General features: G+C 48.1%; 2 protein-coding genes across 2 annotated transcripts; both read left to right on the forward strand.

Annotated features, from left to right (window-relative positions):
* The first annotated feature begins 3,390 nt into the window (after nt 1–3,390).
* Nucleotides 3,391–18,447, forward strand: serpine2 (serpin peptidase inhibitor, clade E (nexin, plasminogen activator inhibitor type 1), member 2). The gene is made up of 9 exons (XM_038273123.1): nt 3,391–3,562; nt 7,479–7,754; nt 7,836–8,063; nt 15,611–15,808; nt 17,203–17,401; nt 17,485–17,582; nt 17,781–17,867; nt 17,941–18,024; nt 18,097–18,447. Exons 2-9 carry the CDS (start codon nt 7,496–7,498, stop codon nt 18,132–18,134), a joined length of 1,191 nt encoding a protein of 396 aa, XP_038129051.1. The 5' UTR covers nt 3,391–3,562; nt 7,479–7,495; the 3' UTR covers nt 18,135–18,447.
* On the forward strand, nt 10,124–13,346 carry LOC119775224. Its single transcript, XM_038273124.1, has 2 exons — nt 10,124–10,370; nt 10,623–13,346. Exons 1-2 carry the CDS (start codon nt 10,130–10,132, stop codon nt 11,516–11,518), a joined length of 1,137 nt encoding a protein of 378 aa, XP_038129052.1. The 5' UTR covers nt 10,124–10,129; the 3' UTR covers nt 11,519–13,346.
* Nucleotides 18,448–22,921: the final 4,474 nt, after the last annotated feature.

Raw genomic sequence — 22,921 nt, forward strand, 5'->3', positions numbered from 1 at the left:
AATAACACAGTTATGTATAATATATTACATTTCTGACTGTATATCCCTGTAATTATTACACACTGTAGCTTTAATAATATAACTTTAGCGATAGTTTCAAGGTGTTGCTTTATTGTATATCTCGTTCCGTGTCTTTCGGTTGTGCTGTTCTTTTTTCATCTTGTTCCAGGTGATGAAGCAGACTGAAAATGTTTTGTTATTTTCTCCTTTCGATCTCCTCTTTCTTTCATCTTTTCTCTTTTTTTTCCTTCGGTTTTTCTGCTCTATTTACATTGCAGTGTTCATATAAACTGTAAAACTCCCTGCATAATTATAATAAAGCAATTTACATGCATGAAACAAGTGGAGCGGTATGGCGATAGAGTCTGATCTCCTCCTCCTGACTCTGTTCTCCAGGTCAGCTGTAGACAGACCTCTGAAGAAGATCTTTCCTTTTTACAGCATCAACATCTCCAGCAGCTGGATGGAGAGAAAAACTGATGAGTTTGAACATTAGATTTTCCTTCAGGATCAATAAAGTATTTTTGAATTCAATCATCTTGGACTGATTCATTCTTTCTGTCTTTGTCTCTCATCTTTTCTTCATGTTTGTTTTTACTTCCTGGTTATAACCGTTAGCCGAGCTCTGGCTCCACAGTATCTGAACATCCTGAAGTCCTGCTGAGAACAGGAAGCCCTGAATCTCAGTCACAAACAGATAAATTCACAGACTAACGTTGTCCTGTTGGTTGGGTGATGAATCTGGTCAGGTCTGCACTACAGTTAGGGTGATAATATTACCCTGCCACTCATGTCTGTTCTAGGTGTTCTACCTCTTTGCAAACGGAGCCGTTCACACGTCTATGTCTGGTATGAACACAGCTTTACCTTCAATAACGGCCCTATTTAAAACATAAAAAGTAGAAAAAAAAACTAGATTATTTGATAAAGTCTTTGCCAAACTATCAGACTGAGCCGTTTTAATCATCTGGTCCAAAACTAAAACCTTTGAAACCCCACATATCATCATTTTGGTTAATCCACCGGCTTGTTTAACTAATCCTAACCTCTCGGTGCGTGAAGCCATCTTCTCCACGGTGGAGGTTACATCTCACCGTAAATAAAAGATCTTTTGGTTTTATGGAACATTTTTTATGTGAAGTTTCTTCAATAATTTCACTTTTTGAACTTGAATGTTAAAAACTAAATTAACTCTTTGGTCTATTGTAATTCATTGGGTTGCAGCTGTACAATAACACTAAACATGTAAATTAAAAGTTGGATTTAAAAAAAAAGCTTGTGTTATGTCATAACACTTATTCCAAATTTTTTGAAGAGTTTCAGTCTGGCTTTAGAGCTCATCATAGCACTGAAACAGCTCTGGTGAAAGTCACTAATGATATTCTCATGGCCTCAGATAATGGACTTGTATCTGTGCTCGTCCTGTTGGATCTCAGTGCTGCATTTGATACAGTTGACCATAATATTCTTTTAGAAAGACTTGAATATTTTGTTGGAATTAAAGGAACAGCTCTAGACTGGTTTAAATCTTATCTATCTGATCGAATTCAGTTTGTTCATGTTAATGATAGATCTTCCTCATGCTCAAAGGTTACCTGTGGAGTACCACAGGGATCAGTGCTAGGACCAATTCTCTTTACTTTATACATGCTCCCAATCGGTAGAGTTATTAGACAGCATGGGATTAATTTCCACTGTTATGCTGATGATACCCAGCTATATCTGTCTATAATCCAGATTAAGCTAACCCATTACATAGATTACAGGCATGTCTGAAGACAGAAAAACCTGGATGACTCTTAACTTTCTGCTTCTGAATGCAGATAAAACAGAAGTTATAGTCTTTGGACCAGTCTTTGAAAAAGAAGCTGATTGTTGAGTCACTTCATTTGGATGGGATTAAACTGATTTTTAGATAATAAAGTAAAAAATCTTGGTGTTGTTTTTGATCAGGACCTGTCATTTAAATCCCGTATCAAAGAGGTTTCTAGAATTTCCTTCTTTCATCTGAGGAACATTGCAAAAATTAGAAATATCCTGTCCAAGGGTGATGCTGAGAAACTAGTCCACACAAGTGTTACTGTTTACTGGACTATTGTAATTCTTTACTATCAGGAAGTCCACAAACTGTAGTTAAAAGCCTTCAGCTGATCCAAGATACTGCAGCCAGATTTCTGAAGAAAATTAAAAAGAGAGATCATATCTCTCCTATTCTGGCTTCTCTTCATTGGCTTCCTGTTAAATCCAGAATAGAATTTAAAATCCTCCTTCTCACATATAGAACCTTAAATGGCCAAGCTCCATCTGATATCAGAGATCAGATTGTTGCTTATGTTTCTAACAGAGCGCTTTGCTCTGTGAGTAATTTCTAAAAATAGAATTGGAGGCAGATCTTTTAGTTATCAGGCTCCTCTCCTGTGGAACCAACGACCAGTTTTAGTCCATGAGGCAGACACCCTGTCTACTTTTACAGTAAGGGTAGGCCTAAAAGTTTCCGTTCAGGTTATCCTGAGCTATCTCTCTGGTTATGCTGATATAGGCTTAGACTGCTGGAGGACATAGGCACCCCTTTTTCATCCTTCTGCTTCATTCTATCTCTATTCTCTCACTCTGCAGAATCTGTTGGTTAAATCTCTAACGTTATGCTCTCTCTGCTTTTTCTCATAGTAGCTTCATCTGGTCTGTTCCTGTTTGGCTGTGACTCCATCCTGGAGAGAAATATCAGCTGTGCTGCTGCCATCAACACCTTTGTTTCTAGATGTTGGAGCTTGGCCTGTTTCCAGTGTAGTCCTGTTTCTCTGACTGTGACTAACTGGATGTGCTCTCTTCATCCTCTGACATGGGAGCTGGCTCGGAGCTCGTCTGCCTGGCTGTGTGTTTCCTGGACGGGGCCGCCTGTGGAGCTGGTTGACAGTTGCCTTTTGTATCTATGCTTCTTTTTCTATGTCTGCTTCTGTCTCCTTGAACCCCAGTGGGCCTCAGCAGATGGCCGCTCACACTGAGCCTGGTTCTGCTGGAGGTTTCTTCCTGTTCAAAGGGAGTTTTTCCTCTCCACTGTCGCTACAAGCATGCTTAGTGTGAGGGATTGCTGAAGAGTCAATGAGTCGATGCAATCAGCTGGTTTTCCTTAGATAGAAAACTTTGAATCAATCTGACTGGATGATCTGTTTGATCTGGATCTATAAAGTGACCTGAGATGACATGATGTGAATTGGCGCTATAGAAATAAACTGAATAGAATTTAACTTCCCCACTAGTGTTTCCGCTTTATTTCATCTTTCTTGTTCGCCATCCCAAGTGAATTTATTTTATTTTCTTAGGAACAATAATGGTGGTTTTATTTTGAAAGTCTAGCGGAAGTTGTGCTGCCAGTTGGTGCTGTTCGGTAGTTTGACCAGTAGGCGGAGCTCGGTCCATTAAATGCTGCTGTGATCGCAGCAGAGCTCAGATCAGCTAAGCAGTGATTCCTTAAAGCTGCTCTTCTCAGCGGGCTGCAGTCGGAACCGAACCGGTTGAAGGTTCTAGATTCTCCTGGGGAACTGAAGGTCCAATAGGAGTGAAGGTAAGAGGAGGAGAGGGGGAGGTGATGCAGGGAGCAGCATGGAGGAGCTACAGCCTCAGCTCCTGCTCCATGGAATGATTAGTCAGGTCTGATCAGCGCTGATGGTCCTTTTAATGTAGTTTAACAACTGCGGAGGAGCAGGGCCGCTCTCAGCTGTTCTGGGGCCCTCAGCAGGAACTGCTCCAGGTTCTCTGATCCAGATCTTCTAACCTTCATCTCAGGCAAACTGGGATTTTTCCAGTCACCACCGTTTAAAGTTTAACTGGTTGTGTTTCTCCTTCAGATGTTTTTCGGATTAAAGTTAAAGGGAATCATTTTTCTAGATCAGCCGCCGTTTCTTAATTCCTGCAGAAAATTATTGATAAACGATTTTCTTTTTTCGCATCTGAAAATGCCAACATGTCCAAAAGTGTTTCTGCTTCAGCATTTAAAATGAAATAATTTACCGTAACTGCTGGAAGAGCAGGGATTCTATTTAGACTCAGCTTTATTTATCCCTCAGGATTACTTCTTCACAGGCTGCTCAGTAGGTAGCACTGCTGCCTTGCAGCAAGAAGGTTCTGAGGTTGATTCCCGGCCCGGGGTCTTTCTGCATGGAGTTTCCATGTTCTCCCTGGGCATGCGTGGGTTCTCTCTGGGTACTCCAGCTTCCTCCCAAAATCCAAAAACATGATACTGGTTAACTTGCTTACCCTCCATAGGTAGTGGTTTGCACAATATGCCAGAGGAGCGGTGAGCTGACCCTTGTCCCTCCTCCTATCGCCTCCTCCTTCTCCCAGTGAGGAGTTGCATCTATTTGCAGCGGTTAACTGATGTCACTGTGGGAGTGGGTTTCCTTTTTCTAAATGGGGGCTGAATAAAAAGCTCCTCTACAGGCAGCAGCTAGTAGACGTGAACAGGCTAGCTAGTAGACGTGAACAGGCTAGCTAGTGGACATGAACAGGCTAGCTAGTGGACGTGAACAGGCTAGCTAGTGGATCTAAACGAGCTAGCTAGTGGACGTGAACGGGCTAGCTAGTGGACGTGAACGGGCTAGCTAGTGGACATGAACGGGCTAGCTAGTGGATCTAAACGAGCTAGCTATTGGATGTGAACGGGCTAGCTATTGGATGTGAACAGGCTAGCTAGTGGACGTGAACAGGCTAGCTAGTGGATCTAAACGGGCTAGCTAGTGGATGTGAACGGGCTAGCTAGTGGACATGAATGGGCTAGCTAGTGGATCTAAACGGGCTAGCTAGTGGATGTGAACGGGCTAGCTAGTGGACATGAATGGGCTAGCTAGTGGATCTAAACAGGCTAGCTATTGGACGTGAACGGGCTAGCTATTGGATGTGAACAGGCTAGGTATTGGATGTGAACGGGCTAGCTATTGGATGTGAACAGGCTAGCTAGTGGATGTGAACGGGCTAGCTAGTGGATGTGAACGGGCTAGCTAGTGGATGTGAACGGGCTAGCTAGTGGATGTGAATGGGCTAGCTAGTGGACATAAACGGGCTAGCTAGTGGATCTAAACAGGCTAGCTATTGGACGTGAACGGGCTAGCTAGTGGATCTAAACAGGCTAGCTATTGGATGTGAACGGGCTAGCTATTGGATGTGAACAGGCTAGCTAGTGGACGTGAATGGGCTAGCTAGTGGACGTGAATGGGCTAGCTAGTGGACGTGAATGGGCTAGCTAGTGGACGTGAATGGGCTAGCTAGTGGACGTGAATGGGCTAGCTAGTGGACGTGAATGGGCTAGCTAGTGGACGTGAATGGGCTAGGTAGTGGACGTGAACAGGCTAGCTAGTGGATCTAAACAGGCTAGCTATTGGACGTGAACAGGCTAGCTAGTGGATGTGAACAGGCTAGCTAGTGGATGTGAACAGGCTAGCTAGTGGATGTGAACAGGCTAGCTAGTGGATCTAAACAGGCTAGCTAGTGAATCTAAACAGGCTAGCTAGTGGATGTGAACAGGCTAGCTAGTGGATGTGAACAGGCTAGCTAGTGGATCTAAACAGGCTAGCTATTGGATGTGAACAGGTTAGCTATTGGATCTAAACAGGCTAGCTATTGGATCTAAACAGGCTAGCTATTGGATCTAAACAGGCTAGCTAGTGGACGTGAACGGGCTAGCTAGTGGACGTGAACGGGCTAGGTAGTGGACGTGAATGGGCTAGGTAGTGGACGTGAACGGGCTAGCTAGTGGATCTAAACAGGCTAGCTAGTGAATCTAAACAGGCTAGCTAGTGGATGTGAACAGGCTAGCTAGTGGATGTGAACAGGCTAGCTAGTGGATCTAAACAGGCTAGCTATTGGATGTGAACAGGTTAGCTATTGGATCTAAACAGGCTAGCTATTGGATCTAAACAGGCTAGCTATTGGATCTAAACAGGCTAGCTAGTGGACGTGAACGGGCTAGCTAGTGGACGTGAACGGGCTAGGTAGTGGACGTGAATGGGCTAGGTAGTGGACGTGAACGGGCTAGCTAGTGGATCTAAACAGGCTAGCTAGTGGACGTGAACGGGCTAGCTAGTGGATCTAAACAGGCTAGCTAGTGGACGTGAACAGGCTAGCTAGTGGACGTGAACGGGCTAGCTAGTGGACGTGAACGGGCTAGCTAGTGGACGTGAACAGGCTAGCTAGTGGACGTGAACGGGCTAGCTAGTGGATCTAAACAGTCTAGCTAATGGATGTGAACAGTCTAGCTAGTGGATCTAAACAGGCTAGCTAGTGGACTCGAATGGGCTAGGTAGTGGACGTGAACGGGCTAGCTAGTGGACGTGAATGGGCTAGCTAGTGGACGTGAACGGGCTAGCTAGTGGACGTGAACGGGCTAGCTAGTGGACGTGAACGGGCTAGCTAGTGGATCTAAACAGGCTAGCTAGTGGACGTGAACGGGCTAGCTAGTGGATCTAAACAGGCTAGCTAATGGATGTGACCAGGCTAGCTAGTGGATCTAAACAGGCTAGCTAGTGGACGTGAATGGGCTAGCTAGTGGACGTGAATGGGCTAGCTAGTGGACGTGAATGGGCTAGGTAGTGGACGTGAACGGGCTAGCTAGTGGATCTAAACAGGCTAGCTATTGGACGTGAATGGGCTAGCTAGTGGATCTAAACAGGCTAGGTATTGGACGTGAACGGGCTAGCTAGTGGATCTAAACAGGCTAGCTATTGGACGTGAACGGGCTAGCTAGTGGATCTAAACAGGCTAGCTATTGGACGTGAATGGGCTAGGTAGTGGACGTGAACCGGCTAGCTAGTGGATCTAAACAGGCTAGCTAATGGATGTGAACAGGCTAGCTAGTTGATCTAAACAGGCTAGCTAATGGACGTGAACGGGCTAGGTAGTGGACGTGAACGGGCTAGTTAGTGGACGTGAACAGGGGGTGGGGGGTTCCTGGTTCTACCTTTGAATGATATTATTTGGCCTTTTTAAGTCATCAAAAAGATTTTGAACGGCTCTTTATCTGACCCGCATGTATGCCCTGCAGACCCTACTGAGGCAAATAAACCCACGACAGCACGGCTTGTGGGATCATCTGGTACTCGACAATCTGCTTTCCTAATCTGATGAGAATATTAATCGTAATATTGGAGCTTATTGGGCTATATGTAAAACCTCTGATATCAGCTAGCTGATAGAAGCAATGCTTCAGGCAGTTTCCATGACCCAGTGGTTCATTCTGTGTTTGGAACAAGACTTTTATAACATTCAACAATATTAGGAACTAAAATGATGGTTGATGCTTAAACCTCGTCGGTATTGGGGAGGAAATGCTGTGTCATGGTCAGTCTGTTTAGGGTAGGACTTTTAAGGTTCTGAGTGGTCATGGATGCGACTCTGAGGGCTGTGGTAGATTCATGTTTCCTTACAGGTGTGTTTTCTAAGGAGGAGCGAAGAAGCTCATCCAATGTTCATCATTTCTCTCTTTCTAGGTTCTACAGGTACCAAAATGAAACAAATCTTACTCGGTCTGTATGCGCTGGGGGCCCTCTGTGCCTGTAAGGTAGTGCTGTCAGCAGCTCCCACATATGGCGAGCGGGGCTCTGATCTGGGGATACAGGTGTTTCAGCAGATGGTCCGTTCCAAGCCTCTGGAAAATGTGGTGCTCTCACCCCATGGCGTGGCTTCCATCTTGGGCATGCTGCTACCTGGAGCCCATGGGGAAACCAGGAAGCAGATCGTTAGCTCTCTGCGTTACAAGAGAAACGGTAATGAGGATGCTGGCAGATGTACCTTAATGATCTGATATTAGTGCTTTCAACATTAATTAAAGATTGTGTTCTGCACAGGACCTTATAAGATGCTGAGGAAGCTGCACAAAAACCTGACTACCAAGTCCAACCAAGATCTTGTGCTGATTGCCAATGCCATGTTTAGCCAGAAGGGTTTCCCAATGGACCAGACCTTTGTGGCCACCAATAAAGCCAACTTTCAGTGTGAGAGTAGGAGCCTAGACTTCAGCAGCCCCAGCGCAGCGGCGGACAACATCAATGCTTGGATCAGCAATAAGACCAAAGGTATGGATAGTGCTCAGTTTGTTCACGCCTGTGGGAACTTTGTCTTTGGTTCGTCAAAGTCCAGATTTGGCCGCTTTGAAGCACCAGAATATTTCTGGTGTGATTTCCACCCATGGCTTGGGCCTGAACTATGTGAGGTCTGGGCTCACTATGCCACATGGTAAGGATGTTACACCATGGCCTCAGACTGTTACAATACGACCTTAGTATGTTACACAATGGCCTCAGACTGTTACAATACGACCGTAGTATGTTACACCATGGCTTCAGACTGTTACAATACGACCTTAATATGTTACACCACGGCCTCAGACTGTTACAATACGACCATAAGATGTTACACAATGGCCTCAGGCTGTTACAATACGACCGTAATATGTTACACCATGGCTTCAGACTGTTACAATACGACCTTAATATGTTACACCACGGCCTCAGACTGTTACAATACGACCATAAGATGTTACACAATGGCCTCAGACTGTTACAATACGACCGTAGTATGTTACACCATGGCTTCAGACTGTTACAATACGACCTTAATATGTTACACCACGGCCTCAGACTGTTACAATACGACCATAAGATGTTACACAATGGCCTCAGGCTGTTACAATACGACCTTAGTATGTTACACCACGGCCTCAGACTGTTACAATACGACCATAGGATGTTACACAATGGCCTCAGGCTGTTACAATACGACCTTAGTATGTTACACCACGGCCTCAGACTGTTACAATACGACCATAGGATGTTACACCACGGCCTCAGACTGTTACAATACGACATTGAGGTGTTACACCAAGGCCTCGGGCTGTTACAATACGACATTGAGGTGTTACACCACGGCCTCAGACTGTTACAATACGACATTGAGGTGTTACACCAAGGCCTCGGGCTGTTACAATACGACATTGAGGTGTTACATCAAGGCCTCAGACTGTTACAATACGACCATAAGATGTTACACAATGGCCTCAGGCTGTTACAATACGACCTTAGTATGTTACACCACAGCCTCAGACTGTTACAATACGACCATAGGATGTTACACCACGGCCTCAGACTGTTACAATACGACATTGAGGTGTTACACCAAGGCCTCGGGCTGTTACAATACGACATTGAGGTGTTACATCAAGGCCTCAGGCTGTTACAATACGACGTTGAGGTGTTACACATAGGCCTCGGGCTGTTACAATATGACCTTAGTATGTTACACCATCGACTCAGGCTGTTACAATACGACGTCAGGGTGTTACACCAAGGCCTCAGGCTGTTACAATAAGATGTCAGGGTGTTACACCATGGCCTCAGGCTGTTACAATGCGACGTTGAGGTGTTACACCATGGCCTCAGGCTGTTACAATACGACATTGAGGTGTTACACCAAGGCCTCGGGCTGTTACAATACGACATTGAGGTGTTACATCAAGGCCTCAGACTGTTACAATACGACCATAAGATGTTACACAATGGCCTCAGGCTGTTACAATACGACCTTAGTATGTTACACCACAGCCTCAGACTGTTACAATACGACCATAGGATGTTACACCACGGCCTCAGACTGTTACAATACGACATTGAGGTGTTACACCAAGGCCTCGGGCTGTTACAATACGACATTGAGGTGTTACATCAAGGCCTCAGGCTGTTACAATACGACGTTGAGGTGTTACACATAGGCCTCGGGCTGTTACAATATGACCTTAGTATGTTACACCATCGACTCAGGCTGTTACAATACGACGTCAGGGTGTTACACCAAGGCCTCAGGCTGTTACAATAAGATGTCAGGGTGTTACACCATGGCCTCAGGCTGTTACAATGCGACGTTGAGGTGTTACACCATGGCCTCAGGCTGTTACAATATGACCATAGTATGTTACACCATGGCCTCAGACTGTTACAATACGACCATAGGATGTTACACCACGGCCTCAGACTGTTACAATACGACATTGAGGTGTTACACCATGGCCTCAGGCTGTTACAATACAATGTCGGGGTGTTACACCAAGGCCTCAGGCTGTTTCAATACAACGTCCGGGTGTTGCACCATGGCCTCAGGCTGTTACAATAAGATGTCAGGGTGTTACACCACAGCCTCAGACTGTTACAATACGACCGTAGGATGTTACACCACGGCCTTAGACTGTTACAATACGACCTTAGTATGTTACACCATGGCCTCAGACTGTTACAATACGACCTTAGTATGTTACACCATGGCCTCAGACTGTTACAATACGACCATAGGATGTTACACCACGGCCTCAGACTGTTACAATACGACCATAGGATGTTACACCATGGCCTCAGACTGTTACAATACGACGTTGAGTTGTTAAACATAGGCCTCGGGCTGTTACAATATGACCATAGTATGTTACACCATCGACTCAGGCTGTTACAATACGATGTCGGGGTGTTACACCAAGGCCTCAGGCTGTTACAATACGACGTCAGGGTGTTGCACCATGGCCTCAGGCTCTTACAATAAGATGTCAGGGTGTTACACCACAGCCTCAGACTGTTACAATACGACCGTAGGATGTTACACCACGGCCTCAGACTGTTACAATACGACCTTAGTATGTAACACCATGGCCTCAGACTGTTTCAATACGACCATAGGATGTTACACAATGGCCTCAGACTGTTACAATACGACCTTAGTATGTTACACCATGGCCTCAGACTGTTTCAATACGACCATAGGATGTTACACCACGGCCTCAGACTGTTTCAATACGACCATAGGATGTTACACAATGGCCTCAGACTGTTACAATACGACCTTAGTATGTTACACCACGGCCTCAGACTGTTACAATACGACCATAGGATGTTACACCACGGCCTCAGACTTTTACAATACGACCATAGGATGTTACACCACGGCCTCAGACTGTTACAATACGACCATAGGATGTTACACCACGGCCTCAGACTGTTACAATACGACCATAGGATGTTACACAACGGCCTCAGACTGTTACAATACGACCATAGGATGTTACACAATGGCCTCAGACTGTTACAATACGACCATAGTATGTTACACCATGGCCTCAGACTGTTACAATACGACCATAGGATGTTACACAATGGCTTCAGGCTGTTACAATACGACCTTAGTATGTTACACTATGGCCTCAGACTGTTACAATACGACCATAGGATGTTACACCACGGCCTCAGACTGTTACAATACGACCATAGGATGCTACACAATGGCTTCAGACTGTTACAATACGACCTTAGTATGTTACACCACGGCCTCAGACTGTTACAATACGACCATAGGATGCTACACCACGGCCTCAGACTGTTACAATACGACATTGAGGTGTTACACCAAGGCCTCGGGCTGTTACAATACGACATTGAGGTGTTACATCAAGGCCTCAGGCTGTTACAATACGACGTTGAGGTGTTACACATAGGCCTCGGGCTGTTACAATATGACCTTAGTATGTTACACCATCGACTCAGGCTGTTACAATACGATGTCGGGGTGTTACACCAAGGCCTCAGGCTGTTACAATACGATGTCAGGGTGTTGCACCATGGCCTCAGGCTGTTACAATAAGATGTCAGGGTGTTACACCATGGCCTCAGGCTGTTACAATGCGACGTTGAGGTGTTACACCATGGCCTCAGGCTGTTACAATATGACCATAGTATGTTACACCATGGCCTCAGGCTGTTACAATACAATGTCGGGGTGTTACACCAAGGCCTCAGGCTGTTACAATACGACGTGAGGGTGTTGCACCATGGCCTCAGGCTGTTACAATACGACATTGGGGTGTTACACCAAGGCCTCGGGCTGTTATAATACGACGTTGGGGTGTTACACCATGGCCTCAGGCTGTTACAATACGACGTCGGGGTGTTACACCAAGGCCTCAGGCTGTTACAATACGACGTCAGGGTGTTGCACCATGGCCTCAGGCTGTTACAATACGACATTGAGGTGTTACACCAAGGCCTCGGGCTGTTACAATACTACGTTGAGGTGTTACACCAAGGCCTCGGGCTGTTACAATATGACATTGGGGTGTTACACCAAGGCCTCTGGCTGTTACAATGCTACATTGGGGTGTTACACCAAGGCCTCAGGCTGTTACAATACGACGTTGAGGTGTTACACCAAGGCCTCAGGCTGTTACAATACGACGTTGAGGTGTTACACCAAGGCCTCAGGCTGTTACAATACAACGTCGGGGTGTTACACCATGGCCTCAGGCTGTTACAATACGACGTCGGGGTGTTACACCATGGCCTCAGGCTGTTACAATACGACATTGGGGTGTTGAACCATTGCCTCAGGCTGTTACCATACGACGTCGGGGTGTTACACCAAGGCCTCAGGCTGTTACAATACGACCTTAGGATGTTACACCATGTCCTCAGGTCATTCCAATGCGAGGATAGGATGTTACACCATGGCTTTAGGTCGTTGCAATACGACGTCAGGGTGTTACACCAAGGCCTCAGGCTGTTACAATACGACGTCAGGGTGTTGCACCATGGCCTCAGGCTGTTACAATACGACATTGAGGTGTTACACCATGGCCTCAGGCTGTTACAATACGACGTCAGGGTGTTGCACCATGGCCTCAGGCTGTTACAATAAGATGTCAGGGTGTTACACCACAGCCTCAGACTGTTACAATACGACCGTAGGATGTTACACCACGGCCTCAGACTGTTACAATACGACCTTAGTATGTAACACCATGGCCTCAGACTGTTTCAATACGACCATAGGATGTTACACAATGGCCTCAGACTGTTACAATACGACCTTAGTATGTTACACCATGGCCTCAGACTGTTACAATACGACCTTAGTATGTTACACCACGGCCTCAGACTGTTACAATACGACCATAGGATGTTACACCACGGCCTCAGACTGTTACAATACGACCATAGGATGTTACACCACGGCCTCAGACTGTTACAATACGACCATAGGATGTTACACCACGGCCTCAGACTGTTACAATACAACCATAGGATGTTACACAACGGCCTCAGACTGTTACAATACGACCATAGGATGTTACACAATGGCCTCAGACTGTTACAATACGACCATAGTATGTTACACCATGGCCTCAGACTGTTACAATACGACCATAGGATGTTACACAATGGCTTCAGGCTGTTACAATACGACCTTAGTATGTTACACTATGGCCTCAGACTGTTACAATACGACCATAGGATGTTACACCACGGCCTCAGACTGTTACAATACGACCATAGGATGCTACACAATGGCTTCAGACAGTTACAATACGACCTTAGTATGTTACACCACGGCCTCAGACTGTTACAATACGACCATAGGATGCTACACCACGGCCTCAGACTGTTACAATACGACATTGAGGTGTTACACCAAGGCCTCGGGCTGTTACAATACGACATTGAGGTGTTACATCAAGGCCTCAGGCTGTTACAATACGACGTTGAGGTGTTACACATAGGCCTCGGGCTGTTACAATATGACCTTAGTATGTTACACCATCGACTCAGGCTGTTACAATACGATGTCGGGGTGTTACACCAAGGCCTCAGGCTGTTACAATACGATGTCAGGGTGTTGCACCATGGCCTCAGGCTGTTACAATAAGATGTCAGGGTGTTACACCATGGCCTCAGGCTGTTACAATGCGACGTTGAGGTGTTACACCATGGCCTCAGGCTGTTACAATATGACCATAGTATGTTACACCATGGCCTCAGGCTGTTACAATACAATGTCGGGGTGTTACACCAAGGCCTCAGGCTGTTACAATACGACGTGAGGGTGTTGCACCATGGCCTCAGGCTGTTACAATACGACATTGGGGTGTTACACCAAGGCCTCGGGCTGTTATAATACGACGTTGGGGTGTTACACCATGGCCTCAGGCTGTTACAATACGACGTCGGGGTGTTACACCAAGGCCTCAGGCTGTTACAATACGACGTCAGGGTGTTGCACCATGGCCTCAGGCTGTTACAATACGACATTGAGGTGTTACACCAAGGCCTCGGGCTGTTACAATACTACGTTGAGGTGTTACACCAAGGCCTCGGGCTGTTACAATATGACATTGGGGTGTTACACCAAGGCCTCAGGCTGTTACAATACGACGTTGAGGTGTTACACCAAGGCCTCAGGCTGTTACAATACGACGTTGAGGTGTTACACCAAGGCCTCAGGCTGTTACAATACAACGTCGGGGTGTTACACCATGGCCTCAGGCTGTTACAATACGACGTCGGGGTGTTACACCATGGCCTCAGGCTGTTACAATACGACGTTGGGGTGTTGAACCATTGCCTCAGGCTGTTACCATACGACGTCGGGGTGTTACACCAAGGCCTCAGGCTGTTACAATACGACCTTAGGATGTTACACCATGTCCTCAGGTCATTCCAATGCGAGGATAGGATGTTACACCATGGCTTTAGGTCGTTGCAATACGACGTCAGGGTGTTACACCAAGGCCTCAGGCTGTTACAATACGACGTCAGGGTGTTGCACCATGGCCTCAGGCTGTTACAATACGACATTGAGGTGTTACACCATGGCCTCAGGCTGTTACAATACGACGTCAGGGTGTTGCACCATGGCCTCAGGCTGTTACAATACGATATTGAGGTGTTACACCATGGCCTCAGGCTGTTACAATACGACGTTGGGGTGTTGAACCATGGCCTCAGGCTGTTACAATACGATGTTGGGGTGTTACACCAAGGCCTCAGGCTGTTACAATACGACTTTAGGATGTTACACCATGTCCTCAGGTCATTCCAATGCGAGGATAGGATGTTACACCATGGCTTTAGGTCGTTGCAATACGACATTAGTGTTACACCATGGCATGCGGGCGTTACTCCAGGGCCTCAGACTTTACAGTCACGGCTTCATCCAGTTTTTCTTCATCCTGTGATGTGGTCATATTATTGTTTAACAGCCCAATAAAATGTCAGACTGAGCAGCTAGACCTGCCGTGTGAAGGTCACCTTAGTGTAGAAGAACTAGTGCTGTGAGTCACCATAATAAAATTAGGGCCCTTTAAGCACAAGGACAGGAAGTGGGCAGATGCCTTGTTAACATAAACCCGATCATGATGAAGGATGTCAATCTTCACAGAAAATAAATTCCTACGATGGGTGTGAAGACTTACTTCAGAGAGGGAGGTGCAGCGTGTGAATACTTTCTGAGAAGGGGGTCACTTTATACTGAAGAGAATTCATTCGTATAAAACATGGAGTGCAGTTGCTTCAACCTTTTTTTCCCGTTGAACAAGGAGCTAATCTTGGCTCCTCCCACATCGTTCTGAAGTTGAGTTTCTGTCATGATGCTGTGCTGCGTAGCCCCGCTTCCTCAGATGCTTCCTGTTCAGGTATCTGCTCCGTTATTCATGATGCGGTGGTTCTGCTGAGTGTTCTGAGGCATGAGTCTGCAGTTTTACTTCCTTTCTGTGTGCTTTTCTTCCAGCTTCCCTCTAGTCTGTTTATTTCTGCAGGTCACATCACCAGCTTGATGAAAGCAGACATGCTGGACTCGCCGCTGACCCGTCTGGTAGTGCTCAACTCCATCTACTTCAAGGGTTTATGGAAGTCCTGCTTTGAGCCCAATAACACCAAGATGAGGCCGTTCACGGCTGGAGACGGAGACGTGTCCAAAGTCCCAATGATGTCCCAGCTGTCCATCTTTAACCTGGGTGAGTCCTGTTCTGTCTGAGCGTGCTCACAAGCAGGCAGACTTCACTGGGACCTGTTCTGAGACAGATGCTTTATCCGTCCAAAGTGTTTGCTGTGAAACAGGCTTCTGGTCCTGGTGGTCCTGAAGGTCCTGGTGGTCCTGAAGGTCCTGGTGGTCCAGTAACCTGCACCTTTTAGACGCGCCTCTGCTTCAACACACCTGAGTACTTGGATACTAAGGAGGACTCTGGAGAACCTGACAGCAGACTGAGGAGGTCATTGGATGCAGAAGCAGAGACATGTATGTAAGACACTGGCCCTCCAGGTTCTCCAGGTGCTTCAGGACCTCCAGGTTCTCCAGGTGCTTCAGGACCTCCAGGTTCTCCAGGTGCTTCAGGACCTCCAGGTTCTCCAGGCCCTTCAGGACCTCCAGGTTCTCCAGGCCCTTCGGGACCTCCAGGTTCTCCAGGCCCTTCAGGACCTCCAGGTTCTCCAGGCCCTTCAGGACCTCCAGGTTCTCCAGGCCCTTCGGGACCTCCAGGTTCTCCAGGCCCTTCGGGACCTCCAGGTTCTCCAGGCCCTTCGGGACCTCCAGGTTCTCCAGGTCCTTCAGGACCTCCAGGTTCTCCAGGTCCTTCAGGACCTCCAGGTCCTTCAGGACCTCCAGGTTCTCCAGGTCCTTCAGGACCAGAACTGAGGAATTCTGCTGTAAAAGATCTCAGTCTTTGAACTCATCCTGGATTCATTGTGTTTTTCTCGCCTCTCAGTTAAACAGCTTTTTTAAAATAGTTTTTATTTTTGGTAACACTGGACATTACAGCCAAATTTTGGCTCCTAACGGTTTCTGATTCGGCCTCTTTGCTGGTCCGAGTCCTAAAGAGTCACACGTCTGTCGACAGGATGTTTTCATCCTGCTGTGAATGATGCAGCAGCTATATTTAAAGCTGTTATGGAGCAGGGGGGCGGGTCACAGTCGGCGCGTTGCAGAATCACACTACCTGGGCCCTGACGGCTCCAGGCCTGTCAGGGCCCAACATAAGGACCTGCTGTGAAGCTTTGAAAACTCCAACCTGTTGAAGATCAGCGCCTCAGACTCGGTCCTGGCGTCTGGTTGGTCCAGCATGTTCTACCTCCTCCAGGAGCAGAAATGTGTCCTCCTGTCCTCCTGCTCTTTATCTAGTCCTGCTGTTTTTGTTTTTTTTCTTTGGAAATCGATGCTTGTTCATTTCTTCTGAATGTTTTTCTGGGCGCTCCATGGAGCGCAGGGAAGGACAGCAGATGTCTCTCCAGGTTGCTGCTCCTCAGGCGATTCCTCAGACCTTCTGTCTGTAAAGTGATGGTTGTAGAGATGTTCTCTGCTTCGTTATTCCATTAAACCGTCTGTTAAATGTCTTCTGACCCGTTTTCCTGCCAGGCATGGCCAGCACGCCACAGGGGCTCAGGTACCGGGTGATCGAGCTGCCGTACCACGGAAACTCCATCAGCATGCTGATTGTTGTCCCTGCTGACGAGGACGTGTCTCTGTCCAGTGTCATTCCACACATCAGCACGGCCACCATTCAGAGCTGGACCAAGCTCATGCACATGAGGAAAGTCCGCCTGCTCCTCCCCAAGTCAGTCTGAACAGAGATGCACGCCTCGGGCCGCGGCTTGGAGAGACAGGAAGGCTAACTAGAGGTTCTGGCTCTGTTTGCAGGTTCTCTGCAGATGCAGAGGTGGACCTGAAGGGTCCGCTGATGGCGCTGGGAATCACAGAAGCGTTCAGTCAGGATGCAGCCGACTTCATGCACCTCAGTGAGTGAAAGCATCATCACACGCAGAGCGAACGCGGCTGCAGGAGGTTTGTTTAGGATGTTAAAGCCTGAGGAGGACGCTGCAGCCGCCTCAGAGCTCTACTGCCACCATGTGACGTAAAACAGTCATGTCTTAGTTTGAAGGTAGATCGTCCAATCGCTGGCTGACAGGAAGTCCTTTCTGCTGCTGTTCCCTCAGGCAGCGAGCCGCTCTTTGTGTCCAAGGCTCTGCAGAAATCCAAAGTGGTGGTGAATGAAGAGGGAACCATGGCAGCAGCAGCCACCAGTAAGTATGGTTCTGGATTAAAGATGGCGCCGTCTGACCCCGCCCTCTCGCTCTAACCTGCTGTGTTGTTTAGCTGCCATCCTGATGGCTCGGTCCTCCCCCCCCTGGGTCACGGTGGACAGACCCTTCCTGTTCCTCATAAGACACAACCCAACAGGTAAGATCAGCTTCGGCTGCATGAGGCGGGACTCCAGCAGTGAAGCGATGACCTCATGGTTTCTGTTTCCAGGCGCCGTCCTGTTCATGGGCCAGATCAACCAACCATGAGGCCCCCGTCCAGCAAGCAGACGGACCTGGAAGCTGGTCCAGCTGGAGAAAAGCTCCCAGACTGCCGTGCACGAGGCGCAGAGAGACGCCGTCGGCCCACCTCTGACCTACGTGAACAAATCTTTGTTTTAAATGTGGCTTTTTATGTTGGTTTTCTGCAGCGCATCACATGCTTTCAACATGTTTTAATTTTTGGATGTAGGTTTTTTTAAAAGACTTTAAATGTCCCAATGTCTTAACCCTGGAGAATGAGGATGCCTTTATTTATCTGCTCTCTGCTTTGGTTTAACTCCAGTCTGTCTGTTTCCCTCCTCAGTTCCAAACTTTAAGATGTTTTCTTGGCTGCTATGAATTTTTGTTTTCTCTTTACTGAGAAATTCCTCGTTTGCTTCACATGTGGAAACAGAATTAAAGACGTCGGTTTATAACATCAACATTGTTGTCTAAACCTTTTTAGAGTAAAGGGCATAAAAATAAATTTGATTTTAGTATTGGCTTAAATCCACCAACAAATCCCAGAATCTGCAGCATCCATTATCAGCTGAAAGTCGGTCAACCTGCGGCTCTGAGTGGAAGTATTCACACCCCTGGAACCGGACCGCCATCAGGTTTAACGCCTCTAACCCACTGAGTTTAAGGTCTTAATGAGGTCACTGGTGTGTGATATACTCCTAAGGAGAGTAAAACTGAGGAAATCTGCTTTTCATCCTGAACAGTTTTTAGAGTGAAGCGCTGAGATGGCAGCATCATGCTGAGGGCCAGCCTGCATGGCTGCGATCCTCTGAAGATGAGACACAGGACAGCAGATCAGGGACACCATTCCTGGAACTGGTGCTTTAAGAGGAAAAGATAAATGAAATTTGCTCGAGGCTGGGCCCCCCAATATAGGCCCCTCTATGGACCACTTAATGGGCCCCTCCATGGCCCCTCCATTGACCCCTCTATTGGCCCCTCCATGGACCCCTCTATTGGCCCCTTCATTGACCCCTCTATGGGCCCCTCCATGGACCACTTTATGGGTCCCTCCATGGCCCCTCCATTGACCCCTCTATTGGCCCCTCCATGGACCCCTCTATTGGCCCCTTCATTGACCCCTCTATGGGCCCCTCCATGGACCACTTTATGGGTCCCTCCATGGCCCCTCCATTGACCCCTCTATTGGCCCCTCCATGGACCCCTCTATTGGCCCCTTCATTGACCCCTCTATGGGCCCCTCCATGGACCACTTTATGGGTCCCTCCATGGCCCCTCCATTGGCCCCTCCATTGACCCCTCTATTGGCCCCTCCATGGACCCCTCTATTGGCCCCTTCATTGACCCCTCTATGGGCTCCTCCATGGACCCCTTTATTGGCCCCTCTATGGACCACTTTATGGGTCCCTCCATGGCCCACTTTATGGGTCCCTCCATGGCCCCTCTATGGACCCCTTTATGGGCCCCTCTATGGACCACTTTATGGGTCCCTCCATGGACCACTTTATGGGTCCCTCCATGGCCCCTCTATGGGTCCCTCCATTGCCCACTTTATGGGCCCCTCCATGGACCACTTTATGGGCCCCTCCATGGCCCACTTTATGGGCCCCTCCATGGCCCACTTTATGGGTCCCTCCATGGCCCCTCTATGGGTCCCTCCATGGCCCCTCTATGGGTCCCTCCATGGCCCCTCTATGGGCTCCTCCATGGCCCCTCTATGGGCCCCTCCATGGCCCACTTTATGGGCCCCTCCATGGCCCACTTTATGGGCCCCTCCATGGACCACTTTATGGGTCCCTCCATGGACCACTTTATGGGTCCCTCCATGGCCCCTCTATGGGTCCCTCCATTGCCCACTTTATGGGCCCCTCCATGGACCACTTTATGGGCCCCTCCATGGCCCACTTTATGGGCCCCTCCATGGCCCACTTTATGGGTCCCTCCATGGCCCACTTTAAAGGCCCCTCCATGGACCACTTTATGGGTCCCTCCATGGTCCCTCTATGGGCTCCTCCATGGACCACTTTATAGGCCCCTCCATGGACCACTTTATGGGTCCCTCCATGGGCTCCTCCATGGCCCACTTTATAGGCTCCTCCATGGACCACTTTATGGGTCCCTCCATGGTCCCTCTATGGGCTCCTCCATGGACCCCTTTATGGGCCCCTCTATGGACCACTTTATAGGCTCCTCCATGGACCCCTTTATGGGCCCCTCCATGGCCCACTTTATGGGTCCCTCCATGGCCCCTCTATGGGTCCCTCCATGGCCCCTCTATGGGCTCCTCCATGGCTCCTCCATGGCCCCTCTATGGGCCCCTCCATGGCCCACTTTATGGGCCCCTCCATGGCCCACTTTATGGGCCCCTCCATGGACCACTTTATGGGTCCCTCCATGGTCCCTCTATGGGCTCCTCCATGGACCCCTTTATGGGCCCCTTCATTGACCCCTCTATGGGCTCCTCCATGGACCCCTTTATTGGCCCCTCTATGGACCACTTTATGGGTTCCTCCATGGCCCACTTTATGGGTCCCTCCATGGCCCCTCTATGGACCCCTTTATGGGCCCCTCTATGGACCACTTTATGGGTCCCTCCATGGACCACTTTATGGGTCCCTCCATGGCCCCTCTATGGGTCCCTCCATTGCCCACTTTATGGGCCCCTCCATGGCCCACTTTATGGGCCCCTCCATGGCCCACTTTATGGGCCCCTCCATGGCCCACTTTATGGGTCCCTCCATGGCCCACTTTAAAGGCCCCTCCATGGACCACTTTATGGGTCCCTCCATGGTCCCTCTATGGGCTCCTCCATGGACCACTTTATAGGCCCCTCCATGGACCACTTTATGGGTCCCTCCATGGTCCCTCTATGGGCTCCTCCATGGCCCACTTTATAGGCCCCTCCATGGACCACTTTATGGGTCCCTCCATGGTCCCTCTATGGGCCCCTCCATGGCCCACTTTATGGGCCCCTCCATGGCCCACTTTATGGGTCCCTCCATGGCCCACTTTAAAGGCCCCTCCATGGACCACTTTATGGGTCCCTCCATGGTCCCTCTATGGGCTCCTCCATGGACCACTTTATAGGCCCCTCCATGGACCACTTTATGGGTCCCTCCATGGTCCCTCTATGGGCCCCTCCATGGACCACTTTATGGGTCCCTCCATGGTCCCTCTATGGGCTCCTCCATGGACCACTTTATAGGCCCCTCCATGGACCACTTTATGGGTCCCTCCATGGTCCCTCTATGGGCTCCTCCATGGCCCACTTTATAGGCTCCTCCATGGACCACTTTATGGGTCCCTCCATGGTCCCTCTATGGGCTCCTCCATGGACCCCTTTATGGGCCCCTCTATGGACCACTTTATAGGCTCCTCCATGGACCCCTTTATGGGCCCCTCTATGGGCCCCTCCATGGACCACTTTATAGGCCCCTCCATGGGCCCCTCTATGGGCCCCTCCATGGACCACTTTATAGGCCCCTCCATGGACCACTTTATGGGCCCCTCCATGGCCCCTCTATGGGCCCCTCCATGGACCACTTTATGGGTCCCTCCATGGACCCTCTATGGGTCCCTCCATGGCCCACTTTATGGGCCCCTCCATGGACCACTTTATGGGTCCCTCCATGGCCCACTTTATGGGTCCCTCCATGGTCCCTCTATGGGCTCCTCCATGGACCCCTTTATGGGCCCCTCTATGGGCCCCTCCATGGACCACTTTATGGGCCCCTCCATGGACCACTTTATGGGTCCCTCCATGGCCCCTCTATGGGCCCCTCCATGGACCACTTTATGGGCCCCTCCATGGACCACTTTATGGGACCCTCCATGGCCCCTCTATGGGCCCCTCCATGGACCACTTTATGGGTCCCTCCATGGCCCCTCTATGGGCCCCTCCATGGGCTGTGGGGTCAGTTGACCTTTAAACATTGTAAACTATATAAATGTAGAGTAAACACCATCGCCATGCAGATATAGAAGTACATATCTAGATTGGTCCCTTAAGATGAGAACAAACAGACCAAGAAAGGTTGTAGATACAGAGGTCTCACTCTGTCATAAATGTGTTTGTCTGCAGCGGATCTTCCTGCAAAAGGAATCATGTTCCCTCAAAGTTTAAAGTAAAAATAGCCTTAGCATAAAAGGCTAAATGTAATCAATCAATTGATTAATTAATTAACTGATAGAAGGAATCATGTTCCATCAAAGTTTAAAGTAAAAATAGCCTTAGCATAAAAGGCTAAATATAATCAATCAATTGATTAATCAATTAACTGATAGAAGGAATCATGTTCCATCAAAGTTTAAAGTAAAAATAGCCTTAGCATAAAAGGCTAAATATAATCAATCAATTGATTAATCAATTAACTGATAGAAGGAATCATGTTCCATCAAAGTTTAAAGTAAAAATAGCCTTAGCATAAAAGGCTAAATGTAATCAATCAATTGATTAATTAATTGATAGAAGGAATCATGTTCCCTGAAATGACCAGTGAGGTTCAAATTAAAATTAGCATAAAAGGCTAAATATGATGCATGATCCACCTCTGCTTGTTCTGCTGCTTTCCACACATACAGTTTATCCTCACATTTAGAGATCAACACTTAGTGACGTCATCAGACGGACATGCACAAATAGCCTTGATCTTTATTCTGAAGTAAAACATAAGAAGCTGCAGGTCAGATTTCTGTCCAGGAAGCAGCCAGATAGAAACATCTGCTACAGGTTTGCTCCTCAGCTGTTTCTCGGGTTCTCGTTTGGGACGTTCTCGCGATAGTTGCGGCATTTGGCGGGTTCTCGTCTGGGTCGT

The sequence above is a fragment of the Cyprinodon tularosa genome, unplaced genomic scaffold (assembly GCF_016077235.1).
Source record: "Cyprinodon tularosa strain WSP-4 unplaced genomic scaffold, ASM1607723v1 ctg859, whole genome shotgun sequence".
NCBI lineage: Eukaryota > Metazoa > Chordata > Actinopteri > Cyprinodontiformes > Cyprinodontidae > Cyprinodon > Cyprinodon tularosa.

What these genes read in the sequence shown, in the direction of transcription:
- serpine2 (XM_038273123.1), top strand. Translation starts at nt 7,496, where the DNA reads ATGAAACAAATCTTACTCGGTCTGTATGCGCTGGGGGCCCTCTGTGCC. An exon ending in AGCCGACTTCATGCACCTCA is followed by an intron (nt 17,583 to 17,780) that starts GTGAGTGAAAGC and finishes CTGTTCCCTCAG; the next exon opens with GCAGCGAGCCGCTCTTTGTG. An exon ending in CATAAGACACAACCCAACAG is followed by an intron (nt 18,025 to 18,096) that starts GTAAGATCAGCT and finishes TTCTGTTTCCAG; the next exon opens with GCGCCGTCCTGTTCATGGGC.
- LOC119775224 (XM_038273124.1), top strand. Translation starts at nt 10,130, where the DNA reads ATGGCCTCAGGCTGTTACAATAAGATGTCAGGGTGTTACACCACAGCC. An exon ending in CTGTTACAATACGACCATAG is followed by an intron (nt 10,371 to 10,622) that starts GATGTTACACCA and finishes ATACGACCGTAG; the next exon opens with GATGTTACACCACGGCCTCA.